A 24,973-nucleotide genomic window follows, 5' to 3' on the forward strand; every position below is an offset into this window, starting at 1 on the left:
TCATATATCGTAAAAATACGACGGGACTGGTAGACAGCCAAGGCAGGTAGCCTGCATGATGTAAACAAAACTTCTGGTTCAGGAAATGAAGCTTCTTTTCTCTAAATGTGTTTATCATTTGACTATTATTCATTTAATTATACAAATGTATTTATTAATACCTAGAAACATCATTATCTGTCATATCTTGAACTTCATTTACAATAAAGTACGTACCTATACGTACTATATTCATGTAATTCCCATGGCAGCCATTCAGATCCTAATGTAAACAGACTTTAAATTTCATTCGAGGACCTTTGGTTAGCCTGATATTATGATAATTCCATGAATAATGCTGATTTATATAGCAAAATACGTGCTGCTATCATAAAATATGGAGATGTATACATATGAAAATTTCATTTTTATACATTCAACTTACCTGTCAGATATATACTTAGCTATTTGACTCCGTCGCCCGAGAGAAATTCGAATTTCGCGCACACGCTACCGGTAGGTCAGGTGATCTACCTGCCTGCCGCTGGGTGGCAGGAATAGGAACCATTCCCGTTTTCTATCATATTTTTTCTGTCGGCCATACTGGCAACATCGTTGTGGGTACCTCTGGCTGGATTCGTATTTTGCATCGCAATTGATCTTCGTTTGGACTTTTTGGTGACATATTTGGATTAATTGTAATGGCATACGCGATTGTGGACCGTTTATTGGATTTGATTTGGATTGTTCAACATGATGTCTGACTCTGGAAGTGTAGTGAGAGTGTGTGTGAATGAGGGGTGCAAGGTAAGGATGCCGAAAGCATCAGTTGATCCTCATACTATTTGTAAAAAATGTAGGAAGTATGAATGCTCTTATGATAACACTTGTAATGAATGCAAGGGTTTGAGTGCGGAAGAATGGAAGTCTCTAACTTCTTATTTGAAGAAGTTAGAAAGAGACAGAGTAAGGAAGTCCTCTTCCAAAGCCTTGCCTAGTTCTTTATCTAGCGAGGTTATTAGTAATTTTATTCCTTCTTCTCCATTAACTGCTCCCTCTAATATTGTAGTTTCTGCTCCTGTAGTAGAACCAACAGATTCTGCATCAGAGATTGCGAATCTCAAAGTCGCCCTTAAGAAAATGGAAAACAAAATGGCGGCGATTGAAGGTAAGCAAAGTGATTTACTAAGTGCTGTGGATAGTGATATAAGTGTCCCCAGTGCAGTGGAGGGGGTGTCTGATTGGCTCCACAACGCTCCCAGGCCTAGACCTCTTTCAAGCTCCCAAGCCCAGAGGAGAAGGAATGTCAAAAGCCGTAAGGAGGTTGTGGAGGATCCCCACCAGTCAGACGTCCCTTCGGCAGTTTCTGTATTGTCACAGAATGCCAGAGAACGCTATCGAAAAAGCATTCTTCGCGAGTGTTTCTTTTCATCGGAGAATTCTGCTCCTAAGAGAGGTTGGAGATCTGCGGATCTTTCTCGCCCCCTGAAAAGAGGTTGGAATGAGTCCAGGATCAACTCGAGTCCTGAACCGTTCCCGAAGGATCTACCTTCGGAAAGTAAAAAATCAAAGAATGTGATGCTTTCCTCCGCAGATTCATGGGAACCTGAAAAAGTTCTATCTCCTTCTCCTCCTTTGGATAGGAACAAGGAAACGACCAAGATATTACTAAAGATGCATGATTCTATCGCTTCTTTGGTGGGAGTCCTATCAAGAGACCCTCCTAGAAGGAAAGACGCTTTCCTGCCTATTAAGAGATCTAGACCTTCGGTTAGTCAGAATCGACATCAAGAATTGTCCTTGTCAGATATTGAGTCGGATTCTTCAGTTTTTCACAGACCTAGCAAGATCCGTTCTCCTGTCAGGCGCAAAGCGCCAGCCAGACGCGAAGAGCCTACCAGGCGGGAAGCGCCAACCAGGCGTGAGGCGCCAGCCAAGCGCGATGATTCGACCAGGCGAGAGGAGCCAGCTAGGCGAGAAGCGCCAGCCAGGCGCGAGACGCCTTCCAGACGTGATGCGCCCCCCAGGCGCGAAGAGCCAGGCAAGCGCGAGGCGCCAGCCAGGCACGAGGAGCCAGCCAAGCGCGAGACTCCTCCCAGGCGCGAAGAGCCTGCCAGACGCAAAGCGCTAACCAGGCGCGAGGCGCCAGCTAAGCGCGAGACGACAGCGAGGCGCCAGCTAGGCGCGAAGCGCTATCCAGGCGCGAGGAGCCAGCCAGGCGCGAAGCGCTAACCAGGCGCGAGGCGCCAGCTAAGCGCGAGACGACAGCCAGGTGCGAGGCACCAGCTAGGTGCGAGGAGCCAACCAGGCGCGAAGAGCCAGCCAGGCGCGAACCTGTCAGGCGCGAGGCGCCTTCCTGTAGCAAGGACTTGGATTCTCCAGGAATTGTTTCTCCTTCTCAGACATATAGAGGATCTGATGAGAAAGAAAGGAGCATTTCTCCTAGAGAGCCTACATCTCATGATAGAGATTCTCCCAGGAGAGATCGTTCTCCATTGAACCTCGGTCTCGAAGAGGTTTCAGAAGAAGAGGTTTCTACCGGCGAGGGACTTTCTAATTATAAAGTATTAGCCTTGCTGCTTCTACAAGAATTTGGGGATTCTCTTAGTCCTGCTGCTCCTCCTTCTCCGAGATCGCTGTTCTCTAGTACTAGGACACCGAAATCCTCTTCGTTTCTTAAAATGAAGCCTGCGATTTCAATGAAAAAGGCTCTACAAACCTTAGATTCTTGGCTTCTTTCTAAGAAGGAGTCACTAAAGACAGTTTATTGCTCTCCTCCCTCCAAGCTCGCAGGCAGGAGAGGTATTTGGTACAAGACGGAAGAAGCTATGGGCCTGATGCTCCCTTCTTCTGCTGAATCCGATTTCTCGAGCCTAGTAGAATCGACTAGGAGACACTCTGAACTCAGCAAAAGCGTCTTGGAGTATGTCTGAATTAGATCCGCACCTTAAGGGAATTTTCCACGTCTTAGAAGTGTTCAACTTCTTGGATTGGTCCCTTGGGGTGCTGGCTAAAAAGACAAAAGAACCAGATTTTCTTGATCCTGAAGCCTTACACAGTGTCCTATCTTGTATGGATAAGGCAGTGCAGGATGGATCCGGAGAGTTGGCTTCTATTTTCGGATCGGGAATTGTAAAAAAGAGATCCCTTTATGGTTCGTTTTTGACGAAAGGAGTGTCGCCTACACAGAGGTCCGCTTTACTATTTGCACCTCTGTCGGATCACTTGTTTCCTTCGCTTTTAGTAAGGGACATTGCAAAATCCCTTTCTGAAAAAGCGACTCAGGATCTCCTGGTACAGTCTACTAAGAAGAACAGACCTGCAGTACCTATCCCTAAGAAAGCTGTACGTACACCTATTGTGCCCTTTCGTGGAGGCTCCTCGACTCGACCTCCTACGAAAAGGAAGCCCTTTGACAAACGAGGAAGGTCTTCTTTCCGCTCGTTTAAAAAGAGCAAGTAACAACCATGTCCTCCAAACACATGTAGGGGCCAGGCTTCAACAATTTGTGGAAGCGTGGTCAGTAAGAGAAGCAGATTCCTGGACTCTCTCTGTTCTACAGAAGGGTTACATTATTTCCTTCGTAGACAGACCTCCTTTGGCAACATCTCCGAAGGAATTGTCAGTGAGGTACAAGGACCCTGTTCTGAGAGAGAGACTCCTCCAGACGGTGGTTTTGATGAAGGACAAGGAAGCAATCGAAATAGTACAGGATCCACACTCCCCGGGGTTTTACAACCGCCTTTTCTTAGTACATAAGGCTTTGGGGGGATGGAGACCCGTACTGGACGTAAGCATCCTGAACCGTTACGTGGAGAAAAAGAAGTTCTCCATGGAAACTTCAGCTTCGGTTCTGTCAGCCCTGCGTCAGGGAGATTGGATGGTCTCCCTGGACCTTCAGGATGCTTACTTTCATGTCCCGATTCACCCATCGTCAAGAAAGTATCTCAGATTTGTGATACAAGGAAAGATCTTTCAGTTCAGGGCCTTGTGCTTCGGCCTATCCACCGCTCCTCAGGTATTTACGTATCTGATGAGGAACGTGGCCAAATGGCTTCATCTAGAAGGGATCAATATCTCGCTGTATCTCGACGATTGGCTAATCAGAGCCAAATCGGAGAAACAGTGTTTGGAGGACCTGCAAACGACTTTGAATCTAATGAAATCGTTAGGATTACTCGTGAACCTCGAGAAATCCCAGATGGTCCCCAGCCAGAACTTAGTTTATCTGGGGATTCGGATGGATTCTCGGGGTTTTCGGGCTTTTCCCTCCCAGGAAAGACTTGTTCGGGGCTTGGAGAAAGTCTCGAGCTTCCTAGGGAAAGAACAAAGTTCAGTAAGGGAATGGTTAAGCCTTCTGGGAACCCTTTCCTCACTAGAACAGTTCATTTCCCTAGGAAGACTCCACCTACGCCGCTTCAGTTCTTCTTAAGAAGAATTTGGAGTTGGAAGAATGGGCAACTATCAGACACTTTCGTGATTCCATCGGAGGTGAAGACTCATCTAAAGTGGTGGCTGACTCCCCTGGAAAAGAACTAGGGCTTGTCTCTAGAGGTTCGGAACCCAAACCTAATCTTATTCTCAGACGCTTCAGAGAAGGGATGGGGGGCGACTCTAGGGACAAAAGAAGTATCAGGCCATTGGAGGAAGGAACAGGAAGCCTGGCATATAAACGCCAAGGAACTTTACGCTGTTCTCCTTGCTCTAAAATCATTCGAACCAGAGGTAAAAGATCAAGTGGTACAGGTCAACGCGGACAATACCACACCGTGGGCCTATATCAGAAAACAGGGGGGACTCACTCCTTTTCTCTGTTCCAAATAACGAGGGATCTATTATATTGGACGAAAGAAAAGAATGTTACTCTCCTTACGAGATTCGTGAAAGGAGAGTAAAACGTAAGAGCAGACAGGCTAAGCAGGTCATACCAAGTTCTACCCACAGAGTGGACTCTTCACGATCAAGTTTGTCAGAGTCTGTGGTCACTGTGGGGCAGACCACAAATAGACCTATTTGCCACCTTCCTATCCAGGAGGATAGAGAATTTCTGCTCCTCGGTGGAAGATCCGAGAGCGATAGCGGTGGATGCCATGCTGCTAGATTGGGCAGGCCTAGATGGCCTACCCTTTCCTTCCCCCATTCAAATGTTAGGAGTGGTACTAAGAAGTTTGTGGCTTCAAAAAGGGACGGACTACACTCGTCGCCCCCTTTTGGCCGTCTCAAGATTGGTTCACAGAGGTACAGGAATGGACAGTGGACTTCCCAAGATCTCTTCCAAACAGGAGAGATCTTCTCAAACAACCCCACTTCGAGAGGTATCATCAAAACCTCCACGCTCTCGCTCTGACTGCCTTTCGACTATCGAAAGACTTGTCAGAGCGAGAGGCTTTTCAAGCAAAGCTTCGAAGGCAATTGCTAGAGCCCGAAGATCATCAACTATTCGGGTATATCAATCCAAGTGGGATGTTTTCAGGAGATGGTGTAGAAAGAAGAAGCTGTCCTCCTCCGATACCTCTATGACCAACATTGCTGACTTTCTGATATTCCTTAGAGAGGAATCTCAGTTATCTGTGTCAACCATCAAAGGCTATAGAAGCATGCTCTCTGCGGTTTTCAGAAACAGAGGCTTAAACATAGCTCAAGATAAGGAACTTCATGACCTTATAAGGTCATTCGAAACCTCGAAAACCATTTCTCCTCGTACTCCGAACTGGAACTTAGATGTGGTTCTTAAATTCCTGTCATCGGATAGATTTGAGCCTCCTCACAAAGCGTCGTTTAGAGACTTAACGAGAAAATGTATTTTCCTTTTGTCCCTAGTGACTGCGAAAAGAACTAGTGAGATCCATGCTCTTAATTCTCAAGTGGGTTTTAAGAGAGATGCAGCGATTTGTTCTTTCAAGACTCTGTCTTTTAACGACCTGTTTTTATGAAAGGCTAAGGAAGTGGCTACAGCTCTTACTTAGTGAGCCTTCACTCGAAGATTCTTGAAAGAGTCGTCTGTGCAGCTATTATGAGCTTCTGAAATAATGCTTCTAACAAAAAATGCTAATGCATTTTTTGACATGGGTCTACTAGGATCCCACACTGCGCACCATAAACTTTGTTTACATCCCCCGAGTTCATTCTCCTTCTTTAAATAGAACTTCAGGGCTCTAACTGGACATAATGATCTTTCCAATTCCTCTCCCACTAGATTTGAAAGACTTTTAACTTCAAAACTCTTTGGCCAAGGTTTTGAAGGGTTCTCGTTCTTGGCCAGACGAGAACCCTTCAAAACCTTGGCCAAAGAGTTTTGAAGTTAAAAGTCTTTCAAATCTAGTGGGAGAGGAATTGGAAAGATCATTATGTCCAGTTAGAGCCCTGAAGTTCTATTTAAAGAAGGAGAATGAACTCGGGGGATGTAAACAAAGTTTATGGTGCGCAGTGTGGGATCCTAGTAGACCCATGTCAAAAAATGCATTAGCATTTTTTGTTAGAAGCATTATTTCAGAAGCTCATAATAGCTGCACAGACGACTCTTTCAAGAATCTTCGAGTGAAGGCTCACTAAGTAAGAGCTGTAGCCACTTCCTTAGCCTTTCATAAAAACATGTCGTTAAAAGACATTTTAGATGCGACTTACTGGAGGTTTAATTCAGTTTTCGCATCTCACTATCTTAAAGATGTGAAAGTGACCTATGAGAAGTGCTTCTCTCTAGGGCCTTTTGTGTCAGCGGATACAGTGCTGGGACTTGGAACACATACCGATCCTTAAGAAATTTTAATAATTTATTTTTATTATTGTACGTAGACCTACCTTGGGGGACGGGTTTTGGTTTTCTGCTGATGGGAGTACTTGTTGCCGCACTGGTGGCCATTGCTTTAGTCAGTAAGGAATCAGAAGTACGTCTTACTGGTTAGGTTGTAAACAAATTTTATTTTGATTTTTTTATTTATTAATTTATAATTATTATTTTTGTACTTTTGCGTGTACGAATGTGTGTGATTCGAGTTTGTGGTTGTTTGCAAGGAGTTCGGGGATAACTCCTTGTAATCTTAGAACTAACACTATGGTTAGGTTAAGGTGATCGGTATCGGTGTTGTGCTCCTTGAATAAGGTTCTTGTCAAGTAAGTGGATCAGCACCCATTGACATAGTCCTTCCAGGATCTGCCAAGTAAGCAGATAAGACCCCTTTGGCAGACCTTCAAGAACTCTTAGCCATAGATCAATATCTCGCTGAGGCTCTTGAGACTGAGCAGACTCCTGGATAGTATTCATGAAGTCTTCAGTCTAATCAGGTAGGAACCAAGGTTTTATTTAATTATTACCTACAACGTATGTTGTGATTCCTGTTTGAATCTATAATTAGCTGTCTCTTACCCTCCTCCAATGGTGTGAATCAGCTAAGTATATATCTGACAGGTAAGTTGAATGTATAAAAATGATATTGTTATGATACAATAAAGTTTTTATAATACTACTTACCCTGGCAGATATATATACGGATTTATCCCACCGCCCTACCCTCCCTCGGAGACAGGCGGTATAATAAAAGAAACTATGATAAAAAACGGGAATGGTTTCCTATTCCTGCCACCCAGCGGAGGCAGGCAGTTAGATTCAACCTGACTACCCGGTAGCGTTTCCTTGTGTGCGCGAAATTCGAATTTCTGTCGGGTGACGGAGTCATATAGCTAAGTATATATCTGCCAGGTAAGTATGTATAAAACTTTATTGTATCATAACAATATCATATTGTTAATTATTTTTATTACCTACAACGTATGTTGTTTACCTGTCTAATCAGTAATTAGCTGTCTCTTACCCTCCGCCAAAGGTGCCAATCAGCTAAGTATATATATGACAGGGAAGTTGAATGTATGAAAATGATATTGTTATTGTACAATAAAGTTTCATACATACTTACCTGGCAGATATATACGATTAAATGGCCCACCCAGCCTCCCCTCAGGAGACAGGTGGAAGAGAAAATCTGGTTCAAGAACGGTAATGGTTCCTATTCCTGCCACCCTGACCTACCTGTAGCGTGTGCCGCGAAATTTGAATTTCTGTCGGGGACCACGGAGTCTATAGCTAAGTATATATCTGCCAGGTAAGTATGTATGAAACTTTATTGTACAATAACAATATCATTTTTATTAATATACTGTGCTAAACTATAAAGGATTCTTATCATAGTATGCGTTTTTTAAAAGCGTCGTTAACTCGGAGCGTCGGAAGCGTCAGTGTCGTAACCTCGGAGCAATCGTCGTAACCCAGGGCGGATTTTTCAATGAATATTTAAGAAAAAAGGAGAGGAAGGGGTAGACATCTTGTATGATCTAATGGTAAAAATATTCGAACAGGAAAAGATACCAGAAGAATGGCGGGAAAGCATATTGATACCTATATTTAAAGGTAAAGGTGATGTCCAGGAATGCAGTAATTATAGAGGTATAAAACTAATGTCTCACACGTTGAAGATTTTGGAAAGAATCATAGATAGTAGACTGAGAGAGGAAGTTAGAATAGGGAAGGAACAGTTAGGATTTATGAAGGGAAGCGGCACAACGGATGGAATATTTTGTATAAGGCAGCTAATGGAGAAATTCAGAGAAAAACAACGAGACCTGCATCTGGTATTCATAGACCTTGAAAAGGCCTATGACAGAGTGCCAAGGCAAGAAATATGGAGATGTTTGAAGGAGAAGATGGTGCCGGAAAAGTATGTCAGAATTATTCAGGAGATGTACAGGAATGTGTATACTAGAGTGAGGAGTAGTGTTGGTGAGACGGATGGATTTGAGATAGGAGTTGGATTACACCAGGGGTCAGCACTTAGCCCATTCATCTTCAACATCGTGATGGATGTAATGACCAGGGATGTTAGAGAAGCAGTGCCATGGTGCATATTATACGCGGATGACATTGTGTTGTGTTCAGAGGGGAAGGAGGAGTTGGAGGGGAGGTTGGAGAGCAGCACTTGAGGAGAGAGGAATGAGAATAAGCAGATCAAAAACCGAATATATGTGTTCTAGTATTACTGAGGACGGTGGAAGTAGCATAAGATTGGGTGGGGAAGAAATAAAGAAAGTACAGAAGTTCAAGTACTTCGGGTCCGTATTGGAGGATAGTGGAAGCATGGACCAAGAGGTGAGACTCCGAATTCAGGCAGGATGGAATAACTGGAGGTCTGCATCAGGGGTACTCTGTGACAAGAAGGTCCCTCTGAAATTGAAAGGAAAGTTCCATAGGACGGTGGTCAGACCAGCAATGTTATATGGAACAGAAACGGCAAGTATGAGGAAAACAGAGGAGAAGAAGATGGATGTAGCAGAAATGAGAATGTTGAGATGGATGTCGGGAGTAACAAGGGAAGATAGGATTAGAAATGAGTATATAAGAGGATCGACAAAGGTAGCTGAAATATCGAAGAAAATACAGGAAGGAAGGCTCCGATGGTATGGACACCTATTACGAAGGGAGGAACGTCATGTTGGAAGACATATGATGGAAATGGAAGTGCGGGGTAGAAGGAAGAAGGGAAGACCAAGAAAGAGATGGCGTGATTGTGTAAGGGAAGATATGGAATTGAAAGGTTTAAATGAGAACGAGGCACAAGACAGAAATCGATGGAGACGACTCATTCGCAATGGCGACCCCATATAAAAATGGGTTTAAGCTAGGAAGAAGAATTTAAGAAAAAGCGTCGTAACCTCCGAACGTCGTAAGCCAGACCCGTCGTAACCCGGGGACCGCCTGTAGGTAAAGATGAGCTTGCTCCTCAGTCTGGTTTGGAGTTATGCAGAGCTTGGAACTAAATGTAACACCTTCTAGGTGAATGGTCAAGTACCAGCCTTGTGTCTTGGACCTTATGGTCCGAACGCATAGGACAGTAGACACAGAATCCTTCTTTATTCTTCTTCTTGAAGCTTTGGCCTCGAAGGAGAACATTTGATTGGAAAGAAGTGATAGTTTTTTTGTTGATGATTACCACTCATAATTATGTAGTGATCTGCTCAGCTCACTCAACTCGACTCAACCAGACAGCTCTGCCGAGCTGAGTGCTCAGCTCTAACAAATGAACTCTTTGCTCTTGATTGGTGTGGTTCCTTGCCATGACATAGCACCCTCCCTTCCCTTGTTGCAGCGAGTTTTTCACAGGGGTCATCGTCTTTCGTCTTCGTCATCTGACACCTCCTAACTTCCCTCTTCGAAGGCTTCCACGGCCTAAGAAGCGTAAGGTAATTCTCTGCCCCCGAAGAAGTCTCGCCTAGAGACTTCTAAGGGTCTACATCTTTTCCCTTGGGAGGGAGCAAATGGCTGTCTCTTTGGCTCACCTGCTCCATCCAGACCGGGAACCTGGACGTTACCCCCAAAATACAGTGGTCCCCGTGTATTCGCAGGGGATGAGTACCATAACCCTTCGCGAATAGTTAGACCCCGCAAATAGTTGGAACCCCTATAAAGATGCTTAAAACCTCCATTTTGTTGAAACTCAAGAAAACCCCCAAAAAATTAGTATACCTGTTTTTTTTTAATAGTTTTATCACAAAAAGTACATTTTATGATGAAATTGATAAAAAAAAGGAAACAGGAATTTGTGGATATTTCTTACAGAAAAGTACTGCAAATAGGCGAATTTTCTGCAAAAAATGGGGAGAAATGTTCCAAAGAGAAATCTGTGAATGTGTGAGTCTGGAGAACGCGAATACGGAGGGTCCATTGTATAGTGTCTCGGGACCCTCAGGAGTTCGAACCCAGGTTCGTTCTCATGTCTCTGGTTCGAAGGGCTCTGCTCATGGAACTGGGGCTGCGTTGGGTACTTGTGTACTAGTCTTTTCGAGTGTACAACCTCCAAGAGTGGTCGTACATTCACAGTCAGTGATAGCTAGTCTTCTCTCCATCATGATAATGACGCAGGGCAAGAGAAGGGTCCAAGCCGTGCTGGTAGCTCGGACCCACCTGTGAAAGCCAGGAATGGCTATTCTTCAGGTGCCAAGTTCAATGTCGCTGTCCCTCAGGACAAGGCATCTGAAGGAGATAGGAGGAGGTCCTCTGTGTAGTCGGTCCTCTGTGTAGTCCTCTTCATGAGGTTCGATCATGGAGAAGATGGATGCATAGCAAGACATGGCAAGTTCTTGCCAGCTTTTACTGCATTTAACTCCACTCAACTTTCGCTTGCTTTTGAGCGAACAAAATGGTTTTGGGAAATGAATGCTTTGTTTAACAGAGTGAGAATGCCGTAAGTTCAGAGAAGAGCGGGCAAGAACAGTCAATCCTCCTCTCTTTTTTTCCCTCTATTTCCTTGTTACACCAGAATGAACAAGGAAATAGAGGAATTCTATGGAGTATGTATACTCCTTAGAGTTCGAATCCGAGAGACTATGTTTTTGTTTTAATCTTAGGGTCTTACCGAGCATGCATCAATCTTTTCAGGATGGATAGCACTGAGAGGTTTGAATGCTTCTCCAGTGCTACTGTTTTGGGAACAACCAGTTCGGCTTGAACTAGTAGTCTTCGGTCTCCTTTTATCACCATAGAAGTCTCCCTTTGGGACAACTTCACCTTTACTTTCTTCATTAGATAATGAAGGTCTGCTTCCAGTCCTTATGCTTGTCTCTCAAATGAAGAAGAATTAGGCTGGAGTGTGATTTACAGGAACTTGTGAATATACTAGTATATTTCTCTCATTGCATGCTTCTGCTATCAGTTGTATTGCCCAAGTAATAGGCGCAAATCTATTTCTCTCACGACAAGCTTCTGTTATCAGTTGCATCGTCCAAGTAATAGGTGCATACCTGTAAGTTAATTCTTCTGGTATGTGACTGAGACAAATAGTACCTTTTCTTAATTAACCTGAAACTCAGGACAGCTTTTTGGGCCTCCCAAGATTTTCCGGTTTTTATTTTGAGATAACTAGTGGCATTGTTCCCCAACAACACCACAGCATTTGCATTATCACCGAACATGAAGGTTTTCTTCCCTCCCATTTCGGTTAAAATGCAGATGCTCGAGAGTATCTTGTTTGCGCTTGATGGTTCTAGCCGAGCGCATCCCATCATGAAATGCTCTACCAGGCAACTTAGTATAAGGAGTTGAGCGAATGGGAGAGTACACTCAGTACTGCCCTCTCTCCAAGATTCTGTTCATCTTAGTATTGTTTCTCCTCTGTTGAGGATTAACTACCAATTCGAATCTCTCTGCCTGGCAATCAGGAACTTAAGGCTTTGGTTGGCTCGGAATTCTTGCATTAAGGCCTATGTCTCGTGCTCCACATTAGCCATTGTAAGAGTTTTCAGATAGAGATAGTATATCTCATTAGGCTGATTATCATCTTTCTTTTTACCCCACGGTATAACAGAAGTCTGTAGTATAGTCTTCTATTCCATCGCACATCGCCTGCTGCGATGATGCAGAATGATTTTCTTCAAACAATTTGAGTTTTGTCTTCTAATATACATTTTCTAATTTGTAAGGTGTTCAATTATTCTTTGTTCACCCCGAATTGAAAATGAATAATGGAAGACTTCACCTGTTCCCCACCCAACTAGCTCTGCTTCCTAAGTAAATAAAAAATTCCTCCCTGATCCAACCCACAAGAAGCAGTTTCAGACAGTACAATCCCTGTGTTTTCATTACATACTTAAAGACTCTCCGCCTTCATTACAAGCTCTAACTTTCTTGATGAGCAGCAATTAAATAGCAAAATGACTTCTTCAGTCCTCTGTAAAACACCAGGGATTAGAGCCGTCTTCACTGGTTGGTGTCATCGACTTGACTTTTTCTATGATCAGAATCGTGAGAGTTTACTTCTCTCGATTCAACTATGAAGACATCGGTCCACATTCACTTCAGTCATTCACTAAGTAGTATTGTTTGTTCCGACACGGCATACAAACCTTCGGTCCTTTTACAATAGGAAGGTACTAGCGGCAGCTGGATAGGTCGTAAGCTTTCGAACAAGGGGTTCGGTAGTTAACTGCTTGTCCGACAGGCGCGCGCGCGCGACTGGGAGGTAAACAAATCACTTTTGCTTTCGGCCTGCTGGCGTGTGGACGTGTATCATCGCTCTCTGCCCGCTTCATCGTCGTTGCTTTCGCATGGTTGTGTTTTTCTTTTTCTATTTATCTAGTGAAACGGAATTGTAAGTACAATCATTTCATATTTATTTCCATTGAATTTAATTGTGAATTAAAGGATCTTGGTTTCTCCACGCCCTCCGATTACCCGAGTGCCGGGACTGAAGGGCGTAAGTGCGGGAATTCATTTTCCCAGAAATGATCCTCGTGTATTGTGTATGCTCGTTGCCGAGCGAATGCGCTCGGCACGAAAACTTATTCTGTATGGAAGTGGAATCGCAAGTACAGTATTCTTTTTCATTTTCATATATTTATTTTGATTGTAGCAATACTCATTTTGGATCAGTTTCCGAGCTTACCCGGAAATTGATCCTTTCCCCTTTTTATTTGAATGAAGTGAAATCGCAAGTCCAGTTCTTTTTCATTTTTCATATTTTATTAGATTGATTGCAATTGTTACTTGGATCAAATGTTTCCCGCTATTTCCCGGGAATTGATCCTTCCCCTTTTTTATTTGTATGAAGTGAAATCGCAAGCGCAGTATTCTTTTTTCATTTTCAATATATAATTTTTGATTGCATCATTCATTATGGATCAATGGTTTCCATTCATAATCGGGAATGGATCCTTTTACCCTTGCGCTCGGTACCGAGGGCGCAATGCGCTCGATCCGAGCCCTTATTCATTGTGAAGTGAATCGTAATGCAAGATTCTTTTTCATTTTATTCCTTTTATTATTGTTGTTGCATCAATATTTAATTTGGTTCAAGTTCCGCTCAGTCAGGGAATTGATCCTTATGCCCTTGCATTCGGGCGAGGGCACGATTGCTCTCCGGGTGCTCTTATTATTATTGTTGGGTACATGGGTGCTGTGCGGGGGTGTGGGGAACGAGACCCCCCCCCCCCCCCCCCCCCGCTCAGCTCCCACACAGATGGCCCTTCCCCTGGGGGGGGGGAGGTTATCTGCGTTCTTCTCCTCGCCCGATCCGTCGAGCGCGGGGGAGGGCGCTCGGTGCCCGATGTACAATTGTATTCGGGGTCTTCCACTCGTTCGGAGAGGCTCACCCCCCCGCGCGCAGGGGACTTCCCCCCCACTAATCGCTAATACTGTTATTTCCGCAGTTGCTACTGCCACGAGGGTGGACCTTGGTGAGGTATGGGCGTCCTTCATTTGCAGGGCGTGCTAGTGTCCAGGGGCTGCGGTTCTATGTCTGGGCCTACTGCGGGCACCCATGGAGTGGTGACCACGCTCCAGGTGACGACGTCCCTCCTCACCTGGTGTACTCGCCTCACGTGGTAACAGTCTTGCCTACAGCCGCTATGAAGTGCCGTTCGCCGTACCGAGAGGGGGGCGTGCCGCCGCGTCGTGGTTGCCGCGCTGCCGCAACCACACTTCCGCTGCCCTAGAGCTCGCCCCTGGACCTGCCGCCGGTACCAGGATGTTGCTGGCTGCTGCTCCACTTCCTGTGTTCGGTGCTGCCTGCCATACCTGCCGATTCTGGGCTGACTATGTCCATGCAGTTGCTGCGCTTATGGCTGTCCCTGCCGTTGGCTGCGCTGGCTGTCCCTGCCGTTTGCTGCGGCTGGCTGTCCCTACCGATGCTGTGCTGGCTGTGCCTGCTGTTCCTGAGATGCCATACTGCTGACGTCGTCCCTGTTCGTGGTGGTACTACCCCAGACTTTGGTCTGTCTGTACAGGTGCGTCCGCCCTGTGGCTTCGGCTACAGCAGCCCCGGCTCCGCCCTGGATAGCAGATCTTACGTCTGTCCTGAGGAAGCTGACGAAGAGAGGGAGAAGGGTGCGGTCGCCGTCGTCGTCATCTTCTTCATCGTCGTCGGCTGCCGCCTCTTCCCCTTCGACTTCTAAGGCTTCACAGCCGAGGAAGAAGAAGGTTGCCTCCTCCCTCCTAAGAAGTCTCCCTCGGGAGCTTCTCGGGACCCGTTCCTCACCTCGGTGGGACGGGAGGGTTCCTTCCGCTGGTCCTCCTGCTCCTTCTTGGAGCGGGGCCCGTCTTTTCTTCCGCAAGGAAGAAGACTACGGGGACCAGAGGGGTACCGGCTAACACCGGTACTTCCTCGCCTGGTGTCAGTGGTTCTGCCACTGCATCAGGGTCCGTCTCGGCCTCTCGTTCGCGGGAGGTACCGAGTGTACGGTCGCCAGGAACCAGACCTCGGAGCTCGCTCAGCGTCAGGTTCACGGCACGGGGCGGAAAACTGGTGACAGCCGCTCACGCGACTCTCACCAGACCAGCTCTCGCTCTCGCGGCGACCAGCTGGTCTACCCGGGGACGTGAGGTCCACGACCGGCCACGGGCTGAGGCTGGGAAGAGGTCCTCCCGTTCGCCGGTGCCAGCCACGGCTGGAAACAGCGACGTGACGTGCCGTGAGGAGCACCGGTCTCACTGTGACAGTGGAGCCTGCAGGTCGCCTGACCGTCGCTCTCACAGAGAGCGATCGGGTACGGCAACCAGCACCAGCTCTTCTGACACTCGAGATCGGGGCCGCTGTGCTCAGTCCAGCCGTTCTCCACAGCGAGATGGTTCGACCAGGCCTGCAGCTCGATCGCCACCGCGGGTTGACGATCGCCTGCAGCCCTCCAAGCCTGCTGGTTCTGCCAGCGAGCGAGGAGGGAGCGTCAGGTCTGCCTCTCCCGTACCTTCAACCTCCTCGGGTTACACCGGGAGGAGCGAGGTATTGAGGAGTGATCGTGAGGGGTGCGCCCCTCATGATCCCACCCCGACGCCCTACGTGCCAGGCACGGTTCTTGGACCGGCCAGGACGTATGCGCAAGTGGATGGAGAAGACTGAGAGGGCTGTCGCTGTTCCCCCTTCTTAGGAGGAAGGTTCTCGGAATATGCTCTTGTTCGAAGGGCTTAACGGTCCCACTCTGCAAGATGCTGTGACTTCCGAGATCCAGAGGAACTTGCCGAGGTTATGGCGCTGATTCGTCAGCACAACGACCTCGGGGAAGGATCGCCGCTCCCACCAGCAGAGCCACGTCTCGGCTCGAGTCGTTTTGGGGCCCGAGAGGGAACCCAAATCGACGGTGGGTCTGCCGCGATCGGAGCTTGTCAACTGTGTTGAACCAGGTAGTCTCTCGTCTCCGGACAAGAAGGCTCTCTCAGTTCTGGCCGGTCGAACAAGCTACTTCACCTCCTCTACTGCGACAGAGGCGTTTCTACGTGTCTTCGGACACCGTATTTGAATACCCCTTCGGTCCTCCTGAGGTTTCGACCTCGACGAGGACTGGAATGAGTCGGAGGACGGTATCGGCTCTCTCCTGTCAGGTGTCGATCAGCCCCAGCCCCACCCCGACGACGTTCACAGTGGCGGCAGACCCTTACCTACAGTATGAGTTCGTAACCCTCCTCAGGAAAACGTTTTCTCCTGACGATACGTTTTCCCAGGCTCTGAGAGGCCATCGCCGTAAGGCGATGGCTGCTCCTTTTCTCCTCCAACTGCTAGTTCCGCTGGGAAGGCGAGCCAGTATCCAATTCCTCCCCCATTCCCTCTCTCCTTACGGCTACGAGGGAAAGGGGAGGGATCCTACAGAGATTTCTCTGTAAAATCCCACGTTAGGGGCTGCGCGACCGGGGGGACCTTCGGGTCCTACCTGACGTAAGCCCCGGTCGTTGAGGAGGGATCCTGCCCCTTTCTCGATTTCTACGGGAATCGAGAGGACCACCAGCCGATATCGTTTGACGAATTCGGTGGGGGGTTTTTTTTCGCAGAGTGCTTAGAATTCTACGGAATTTCTAGCGCACTCAGAGTGTTCGAGTTTTTTACGATCTCCAAACACTTAGGCGAGACCACGGTCCAAAGTGAGCGAGAATCCCCGATAATTGTTACACGATAATCGGGAACCTCGCTTATGCTCGAATTCCTGTAATTTCTAGCATTTGGAAGAAGACTGCTGCTGAAAGAAGAGTATCTCACAGTAGGCGATTAACCTGGAATAGAGAAGAACGGACGGGAACTTCCAGTTTGGCTTGAACTATCGTCTTCGGTATTCTGTTCACCATTGAAGCTTTCCTTTGGGAAAGACTTCTCCTTCACTCTCTTGACTAGAGAACGAAGGCGGTCGATCTCCAATCCTTATTCTCATTCCTCGAGGGGAAAAGAATTTAGGATGGAGGTCGTGGTACAGAACCTACAAATATACTACGTATATTACCCTCGCGACATGATTCTTTTAACAGTTGAATTGTCCGGGGGGTAGGCGCATACCGTAGTTAACTCTACGGTTTGTGACCGAGACGAATTGTATCTTAATTGAACTGCAACTCGGGGTTGCCTGCAACCTCCCAGCAGTTATCAGTTCGATTTTAGATACTTGGTATTGTCATGACAACACCAAATCAGCTTTTGTATTTACCGAAATCCGTTTCGGTTTAAATATAATTGCTCGAGCGTATTCTTTATGCTCGATGGTTCTAGCCGAACGCATTCCTTCGTGGAATAATGGATTACCTGGCAACTCAGGATGACGAGTCACCGAGACTACTGCGGTATTGAATTAACTGCCTGATAGCGGCTCAGTATCAGCTAGGTCTCGGAGATGCACGGTCGGTTACGTCTCTCTCTCCCCTGGTTTGATTGGACTACCGAAAACCGTTTATCTCTGCCCAACATTCATGGACTTAGGTCTCTGATTAACGGGGATTCTCGCAATAATGAAGGACCATCTACTGCTGTGACGCTCGATTTCATCGCCTTCGACATTGCGAGAATTTTCAACAGAGATATCTCTTGGACTCTTTCATCTTTCTGTTTACCGCACGGTAAACAGAAGTCTGTACTAGTCACCCGCTGCATCGCACCGCGATAATGCGAATGATTTTTGCAGATACTGAGTTTGTCTTCAAAATATCTCGTATTCGTAGGTGTGCAATTATTCATTGCTCGCCCCGAATTAACAGATATGTCAGAAGACATCGCCTACTCTCCGACCTGACAGCTCTACTTCCAAATGTTCAGCCCATGAGAAGCAGTTCTTCAGGCAGTATTTCCCTGTCTTCATTACTGAAAAGCGCTCCGCTTTATTGCAACTACGATCCTCACCGGACAGCAATGAATAGCGGTTAGCGTTCTCAGTCTTTGTAGCACAGGTTCAGAATCTTGAGAATCCTTCTCTCGGTTCAGCTGTGAAGACGTGTTGCATTTTCTGTACACCTTCGTCTTCAACGACACATAGTGTTGTTTCTCCTTAGCCGAGAATCAACTATACTATGAGATATCTTGCCATCAGGGACCTCGGTCTCTAGAAGGCAATTGACTTTCGCCTGTTGGGCACATGCCTTAAGAGAGTCATCACCTTGCCTTCTGGCATCGGTGACGAACAAATTATTTGTTTAGTCTCTTGGCATAACCCTTTTAAGGCGAAGGTCACGTGACTTGCTCGGGTGCTTGGACAACTTGCCTCCTACCGAACGCAGTCAGTCGGCAGCTGTCAGAGCGCCCAAGTCTGTTACGAACTTCGCTGTGGACTTAGTTCGGTTGTTCCATAACAGTCTTTTCTTCGTCCTAATGGGGCTTGTCACAGTACCCATACCATCGACAAACCCACCATTGAGTGTCGGTGTCCTATCCACTACCGAGAAGAACAACTTCGCTGCAGACGGATAGACCAGTATGGGTACAGGACATCACCGAAGTCGAGAAGAGGGATAGGTCATACGACCATTCCTTCTTTTCCTCTGAGGTAATTGCATGACTTTTCTTGCGAAGTCAAGCATCCAGGGGATGGGGATTCGTGACGCTTCGAGTTTTCGTACCGAATTCGTAGCGAAGACTCTGAACCCTTCGGTTCCTGACTATCGGTTAGAGTCCTTCACAATCCCCTCCCTAATGGACTTCACCGCCTTCGATGCGAAGGAGATGCTGCTTTGTCCTGTGAAAGCGCGACCGCGCTTTCTGAAGAAACTCGACATCCCAGGCTGAGTGTTGAAGACTCTTCGTCAGCACCAAGATGACCTAGAAGTACACTCCTCGGAGTTACACAAGAACTTCTCCGTGGCGCAGGTACTGAAGGCAGGGGTCTGGTACAACCAGACCACTGGCACCTCCTTCTACCTTTTGGATATTGCCCACAGGTCCTTGGATCGTTTTCCTTGGGTACCCGTGGTGGCTGCTCAACACGTTGTGTAGCTAACCCAGACCCTAGCAGGCTGAACAGCATCGAGTCCTGGTGTGACTGTAAGAATAGATAAGTGAATGAGAGAGTGACTGGCTTCTCTTCCTATCTTTTTCTCCCCCTCTACCTGTGGTTAGAGGGATACGGTCATCACCTTGCTGGATAAGGACGAGATGCCGGTGAGCTACTCGACAGAGCCCCATCCTATCCCTTTCACTAGGGATGGGAGCGAATATCCACCCCTTCCTCCTACAAGGGGGGGGAAGTGGATGCCAACAAGAGACAAACCATAACTTTATGTTGCCTCTTGCAAATAGGAACTTGTTCTTGTTTGCTGGTACGAAGAGATACGCTTGCCTCTCTCTTAGTACTTGGTCCAGAGGTCTGACCATTGATCCTGCGGTGCACACCCCGATCAATCGGACAGAGGCTTGGATTCCTCCCTCGCTCTTACGACCAGGGAGGCATTCCAAGGTTGGGCAAACACCAGTCTGTTCACAAAAGACTCAGATTCCTCCCACCAAGAAGTGAGTCTTCCTATTGTAAAAGGACCGAAGGTTTGTATGCCGTGTCGGAACAAATGACAATTTGTCCAAAATTGCAATTTTCCTAACTATACAAACCTGAGGTCCTTTTACACATAGTCCCACCTCATGCCACCCCTCACTCTGCAGTTTTTGCTTGGGCCAAAAGCAAAAGTGATTTGTTTACCTCCCAGTCGCGCGCGCGCGCGCCTGTCGGACAAGCAGTTAACTACCGAACCCCTTGTTCGAAAGCTTACGACCTATCCAGCTGCCGCTAGTACCTTCCTATTGTAAAAGGACCTCAGGTTTGTATAGTTAGGAAAAATGCAATTTTGGACAAATTGTCATTTCTCCTTGGTTGGTTGTCATCACAGGGACCTCGGTCTCTAGAAGGCATTTGACTCGTCTAATGTGCACATGCCTCACGAGAATCATCATCTCATCTCTCAACATCTTTGGCGAACAAGATAAATGATTTGTATGGTTGTTCTCAGCATCACCATTCAAATGGCAGGTGTCATGTCGTGACTACGCCTCGGATGCACGTCATTACAATCATTCAGCATCTGTTGACAAGTCCAAATCCTTCATGATCTCCTGCTGTGGACTTTGTATTGGTTGATCCAGATCAGTCATTACTTTGTCATATTGGTGTTTTGCTGTACCTATGAAGGATCGACATCTTTCATTGAGTGTCAATACCTTTATCCACTGCAGACATCCAATGCAGGAGTGTCTAATAACACATTTTCCTCCGAATGAGAATGAGAAATAACTGCAAATGACTAATGAAATGAATAAATGAACATTTAACATCATTCTTACCTTGATGGAAGACACATGTTAGCGTATGGAAGACATAGAGGAGGGGAGAGGGAGGAAGAGACATTATTGTTTGGAAGAGGAATCTCCCTCCAGAAGGACTTCAGTATTTCTCTTCATTTTTACTGGCACTATCTGAGGTTACTTCCCCTCTTTGTTTTTACTGGCACTGGGACCAGCTTGAGTCACTGAACCCCTGTCACACAACAAAACTGTCCAGAGACATTTGTTTTGGACATTTCTTTAAAATTTGCCTAAAGTTAAAAACGGGATTGTCATTAAAGATGTTGGAGACACAGATTACAACATCTTTGTTGAGATAATAATTCTCCACAAAATTTTTTACATCACTCCACTTTGCAAACATGTCCTTAATCACAGAAGTAGGCGCATTATGTATGCCTGTTCACTTTCTGAATTTTCCAAACCAGCCTCTGCTGGCCTTAAGTTCACTAACAGCAGCTCTTGCTGTAGGGGTCAAACTTACACTTGCTGGTTGGGCGTTTAATGCGGTAAGCCTACACATTGAGTTTTTTTTCTATTTTGCTTATCAGAATCATAGAAGCAATTCCGCTCCTTCCTCTAGCAAGGGGAGGAAGGAGACGTGGGCAATAAGGCAGGAACTTCTCGTATCTTTGCCTTAATGCCTCTGACTCTTTATATTCTTCACTGCCTTTTACGTATGAGTTACGATTCTTCACTCATTTTTAAAAGGCCCAGAGGTCTGACTTTTGATCTTGCAGTTCTTATACTCCAATCAGTGTGTCAGAGGTAGGGTACTCCTCCTCGCTCTTTCAACCTGTAGGAGTAGTCCAGGTGTGCTGAATGCCAGTCAGTTCTAGAGATTCGCTTAGATTCCTCCCTCCAACCAGTGAGTCTTCCTATTGTAAAGGACCGAGGGTTTGTATATTGTGTAGGAACAAATCACAATTTTGAAAGGAAATTGTATTTTTCCTAATTATACAAACCTGAGGCCCTTTACAGTAATTGCCCATCTCATGCCACCCTTCAATCTGAAACCTGGGCTGAAAGGCAAATTGAGAATGTTTAAATCTGGGCAGGCGGGTCTCCCCGCCTACTGGATGGTAGTTACTACCGAACCACCTTGTTCAAGAAATTTAACAGGTGTGTTCCAGCTTTACTATAACTAATTCCTATTGTAAAGGGCCTCAAGTTTGTATAGTCAGGAAAAATACAATTTACTACTTTCAAAAATTGTGATTTTTCCTAACGTACAAAACTACGCCTTCACATACAGTTAAATTTACCATCCTCATTCCACCCTTCAGTGCCAGATCTCTTCATCTGCAAAGGTATTAACGGTCTTATTCGTAGGCTGGTTCAACAATTGAGGAAGCTGGGGTAGGTTCGAACCAGATCAGCCAAGTTACCCGAAGCACACAGGAGTCTCATATATATGAAGGTGTAGGTTCTTATGTTAGAAAAAATAAAAATTTAATTGTAATTTATATATGTGATATTGGATTGAGGGGTTACAGGAAATATTTCAAGGACCGATTACCAAAAGATTTGGAGTGATATGGAAGTAAGTAATTGACGTTGCTATGAATCATAGTTGTCACTTCTTTTTCATGTGATAAGTAAAACTGATTCATAAGTATATGAAATCAGCATTTTTCAGGTCTTGAGCAGGTTATGAATATGGTATGTAAGTGAAAATAAAGAGAAAATTAGCTAAACCAAGGTCAGGCTTGAGTCCAAGGCTGTTGTAGGATAGTTTTGGAATGCTTTATTTTTTATGCTGATCAGATTTCCTTTACAAATCTGATTGGATAGTTGATGTTCAAAATAAATCATTATAGTGGTACATACAATTGTATTTCAGACGTGCTGGTATGTTTTAGAATATGGTTGAGTGATTTTCAGGGTGTTGTTCTGTTTTGTTTCTTATTGAGCAAAATAAATTTGTGAATATTTTCTTTCAGGTTATCGTGCCCGTTCTGCTTACAAGTTACTGCAGATCGAGAACAAATTCCAAGTTTTACAAGGTAGTCGGGTTTGCATTGATCTGTGTGCAGCACCAGGATCATGGATGCAGGTCGCCAAACAGACTATGCCCTTGTCGTCCATCATCATTGGTGTTGATTTGTATCCCATCAAGCCCATTCACGGAACCATTGCTCTCCAGGGAGACATAACCACTGAGAAAATTCGTCAAGAACTCAAAGGCAAACTCACTACTTGGAAAGCTGACGTAGTTCTTCATGATGGTGCTCCAAATGTTGGTAGGTGTATTTCTTTTTGTTCTGTTGCATTGTAAAATTAGTGACATTTAGATTTTCTTGTGTATTCGATTACAGGTAGTCCCCAGTTATCGGTGGCCTTAGTTATCAGCGATTTGGTTTTGGTATATCGCTTGTATAGCGCCGAAAATCGGCAACTTTTGGCACTGAAATGCACCGATTTCTGGTTATCAGCACCGATAATAGAGTACTGGTATTAATACATACCTAACAGAGGCAACATTACCTAGTTATCGGCACCGATAAGTGCCGATTTTCGGTTGTTGGCAATTTTCATTTATCAAGCCTTCGAAATGGAACCGCCGCCGATAACTAGGGACTGCCTGTATCTTTATATTTTGTCATGAGAGATTCAGAATTAATCCTGAGCCACTTAGATTTTGCTCCTTTTTATATGCAGGCAGTCCCCAGGTTACGACGGGGGTTCTGTTCTTGAGACGCATTATAACCTGAGAATTGTTGTAAGTCGGAACATCATAAAAAATCCTAAGAAAATCTTACTTTTAATGCTTTGGATGCATTCAAAACTATGTAAACTGCATTCTTGTTGCATTTTTCATAAAAAAACCTTCAAATATTGATTATTTCGCTTTTTTGGTGTCATATTTCTTCTGCCAGATGAGCGTTGTAGGCGTCGTAACCCTGGAAATAATTTCGGATGAATATAATTGAAAAGCGCTGTAACCTCGGAACGTCATAAGCCGAACCCGTCGTAACCCGGGTACTGCCTGTACTCAATTGACACTGAACAATTCTTTCTGTTTATTAGCTCTGAAGGTCTTTGACAATCAGATACAGAACAGGCAGTCCCTTGGTTACGACGGGTTTGGCTTACGATGTTCCAAGGTTAAGGCGCTTTTCAATTATATTCATCAGAAATTATTTCCAGGGTTACGACGCACGTTCCAGGGTTACGACTCATGTTACAGGGTTACGACGCCTACAATGCTGATCCGGTAGAAGAAATATGACACCAAAAATGCAAAATAATCAATATTTGAGGGTTTTTTTTGATGAAAAATGCAATAAGAATGCAGTTTACAAAGTTTTCAATGCACCCAAAGCATTAAAAGTAAGGTTTTCTTAGGAATTTTGATGATGTTCCGGCTTACGACGATTTCGGGTTACAACGCGTCTCAAGAACGGAACCCCCGTCATAACCCAGGGACTGCCTGTACTTTGATTACCAAATCTGGTATATTTCTGTTTGTGTGTTATTTAGCTAGACATATTTACATGTATTTGAAAAAGATTGAGGAGGAAAATATATACTAAAACAAAATTACAAGGCGCTTCTAAAAATGTATGTTAGTATTTAAATTACTACATCAGTAAAGTTTGCTGGAACAAATATTTTAACTTGTAAGTAATCAAAAAAATATTTGAGATTAAGGTTTGGAATTAGTATTGCACTTACTTGAATGGGCATAATATTACTTCCTTCTAAATATAGATACATATACATTTTCACTGATCTGTCTCCATGTAGTGGGGTATATCGCTCACAGTAGCCTAAAAGTCAACAGATGTTATACTTATTTGCCTTGTTAACCTAATTCATAATACATATACAGTAATAATACTGTACACATCTATTTAGATACATAATTTACTTTTCAGGTTGCTGGACACCACTAATTTGTCACAGTTTCCTAACTCTCCGTTTCTGATTGCAGGTCAGAACTGGTTGCATGATGCTTATCAACAGAATTTATTGGTACTAAGTGCCTTCAAACTTGCCTGTGAATTTCTGCGTAAGGGAGGTTCTTTTGTGACTAAAGTCTTCAGGTCTAAGGATTATTTCAAGTTGGAATATGTTTTCAAGAAATTGTTCAAGACGGTAGGGCTAATAAATCATTTTCCATTTATTTACCCTTTCTTGGAATTGACATTTACACATGCTATCCATTGTTACATTGGCTTATAAAAGTTTTTTTGTATGGTTTCAATAAGACTAAGTCAAGAGTTCAAAACCAGCATCAGAAGTTTTCTGTGTCCTTACAGTATAGTATATTCATTTGTTTCACATAAATAACTCACCAAGAAATTTGAAATTTGTGATAGCGATTCATTTGTTTATAGTGTAGATAATTACCCTGCCCTTTACGTGGAACCATACAACGTGGAACCAACAACACAGAGAAAAGCACTTCTTTCCTGCCTTCTTTCGACACAAAATCAGATGTT

The 24,973-nt window shown here is 45.1% G+C and overlaps 1 protein-coding gene across 1 annotated transcript in view; it reads left to right on the top strand.

Annotated features, from left to right (window-relative positions):
• Positions 1 to 792: 792 nt before the first annotated feature.
• Positions 793 to 24,973, top strand: part of LOC135223993 (pre-rRNA 2'-O-ribose RNA methyltransferase FTSJ3-like) — a 90,166-nt gene continuing 65,985 nt past the window's right edge. The window contains exons 1-3 of the mRNA XM_064262915.1: positions 793 to 1,147; positions 22,469 to 22,768; positions 24,463 to 24,626. Of these exons, the coding sequence (XP_064118985.1) occupies positions 793 to 1,147; positions 22,469 to 22,768; positions 24,463 to 24,626 (819 nt within the window). The remainder of the gene's footprint in view (positions 1,148 to 22,468; positions 22,769 to 24,462; positions 24,627 to 24,973) is intronic.

This window comes from Macrobrachium nipponense, chromosome 10 (genome assembly GCF_015104395.2).
Source record: "Macrobrachium nipponense isolate FS-2020 chromosome 10, ASM1510439v2, whole genome shotgun sequence".
NCBI lineage: Eukaryota > Metazoa > Arthropoda > Malacostraca > Decapoda > Palaemonidae > Macrobrachium > Macrobrachium nipponense.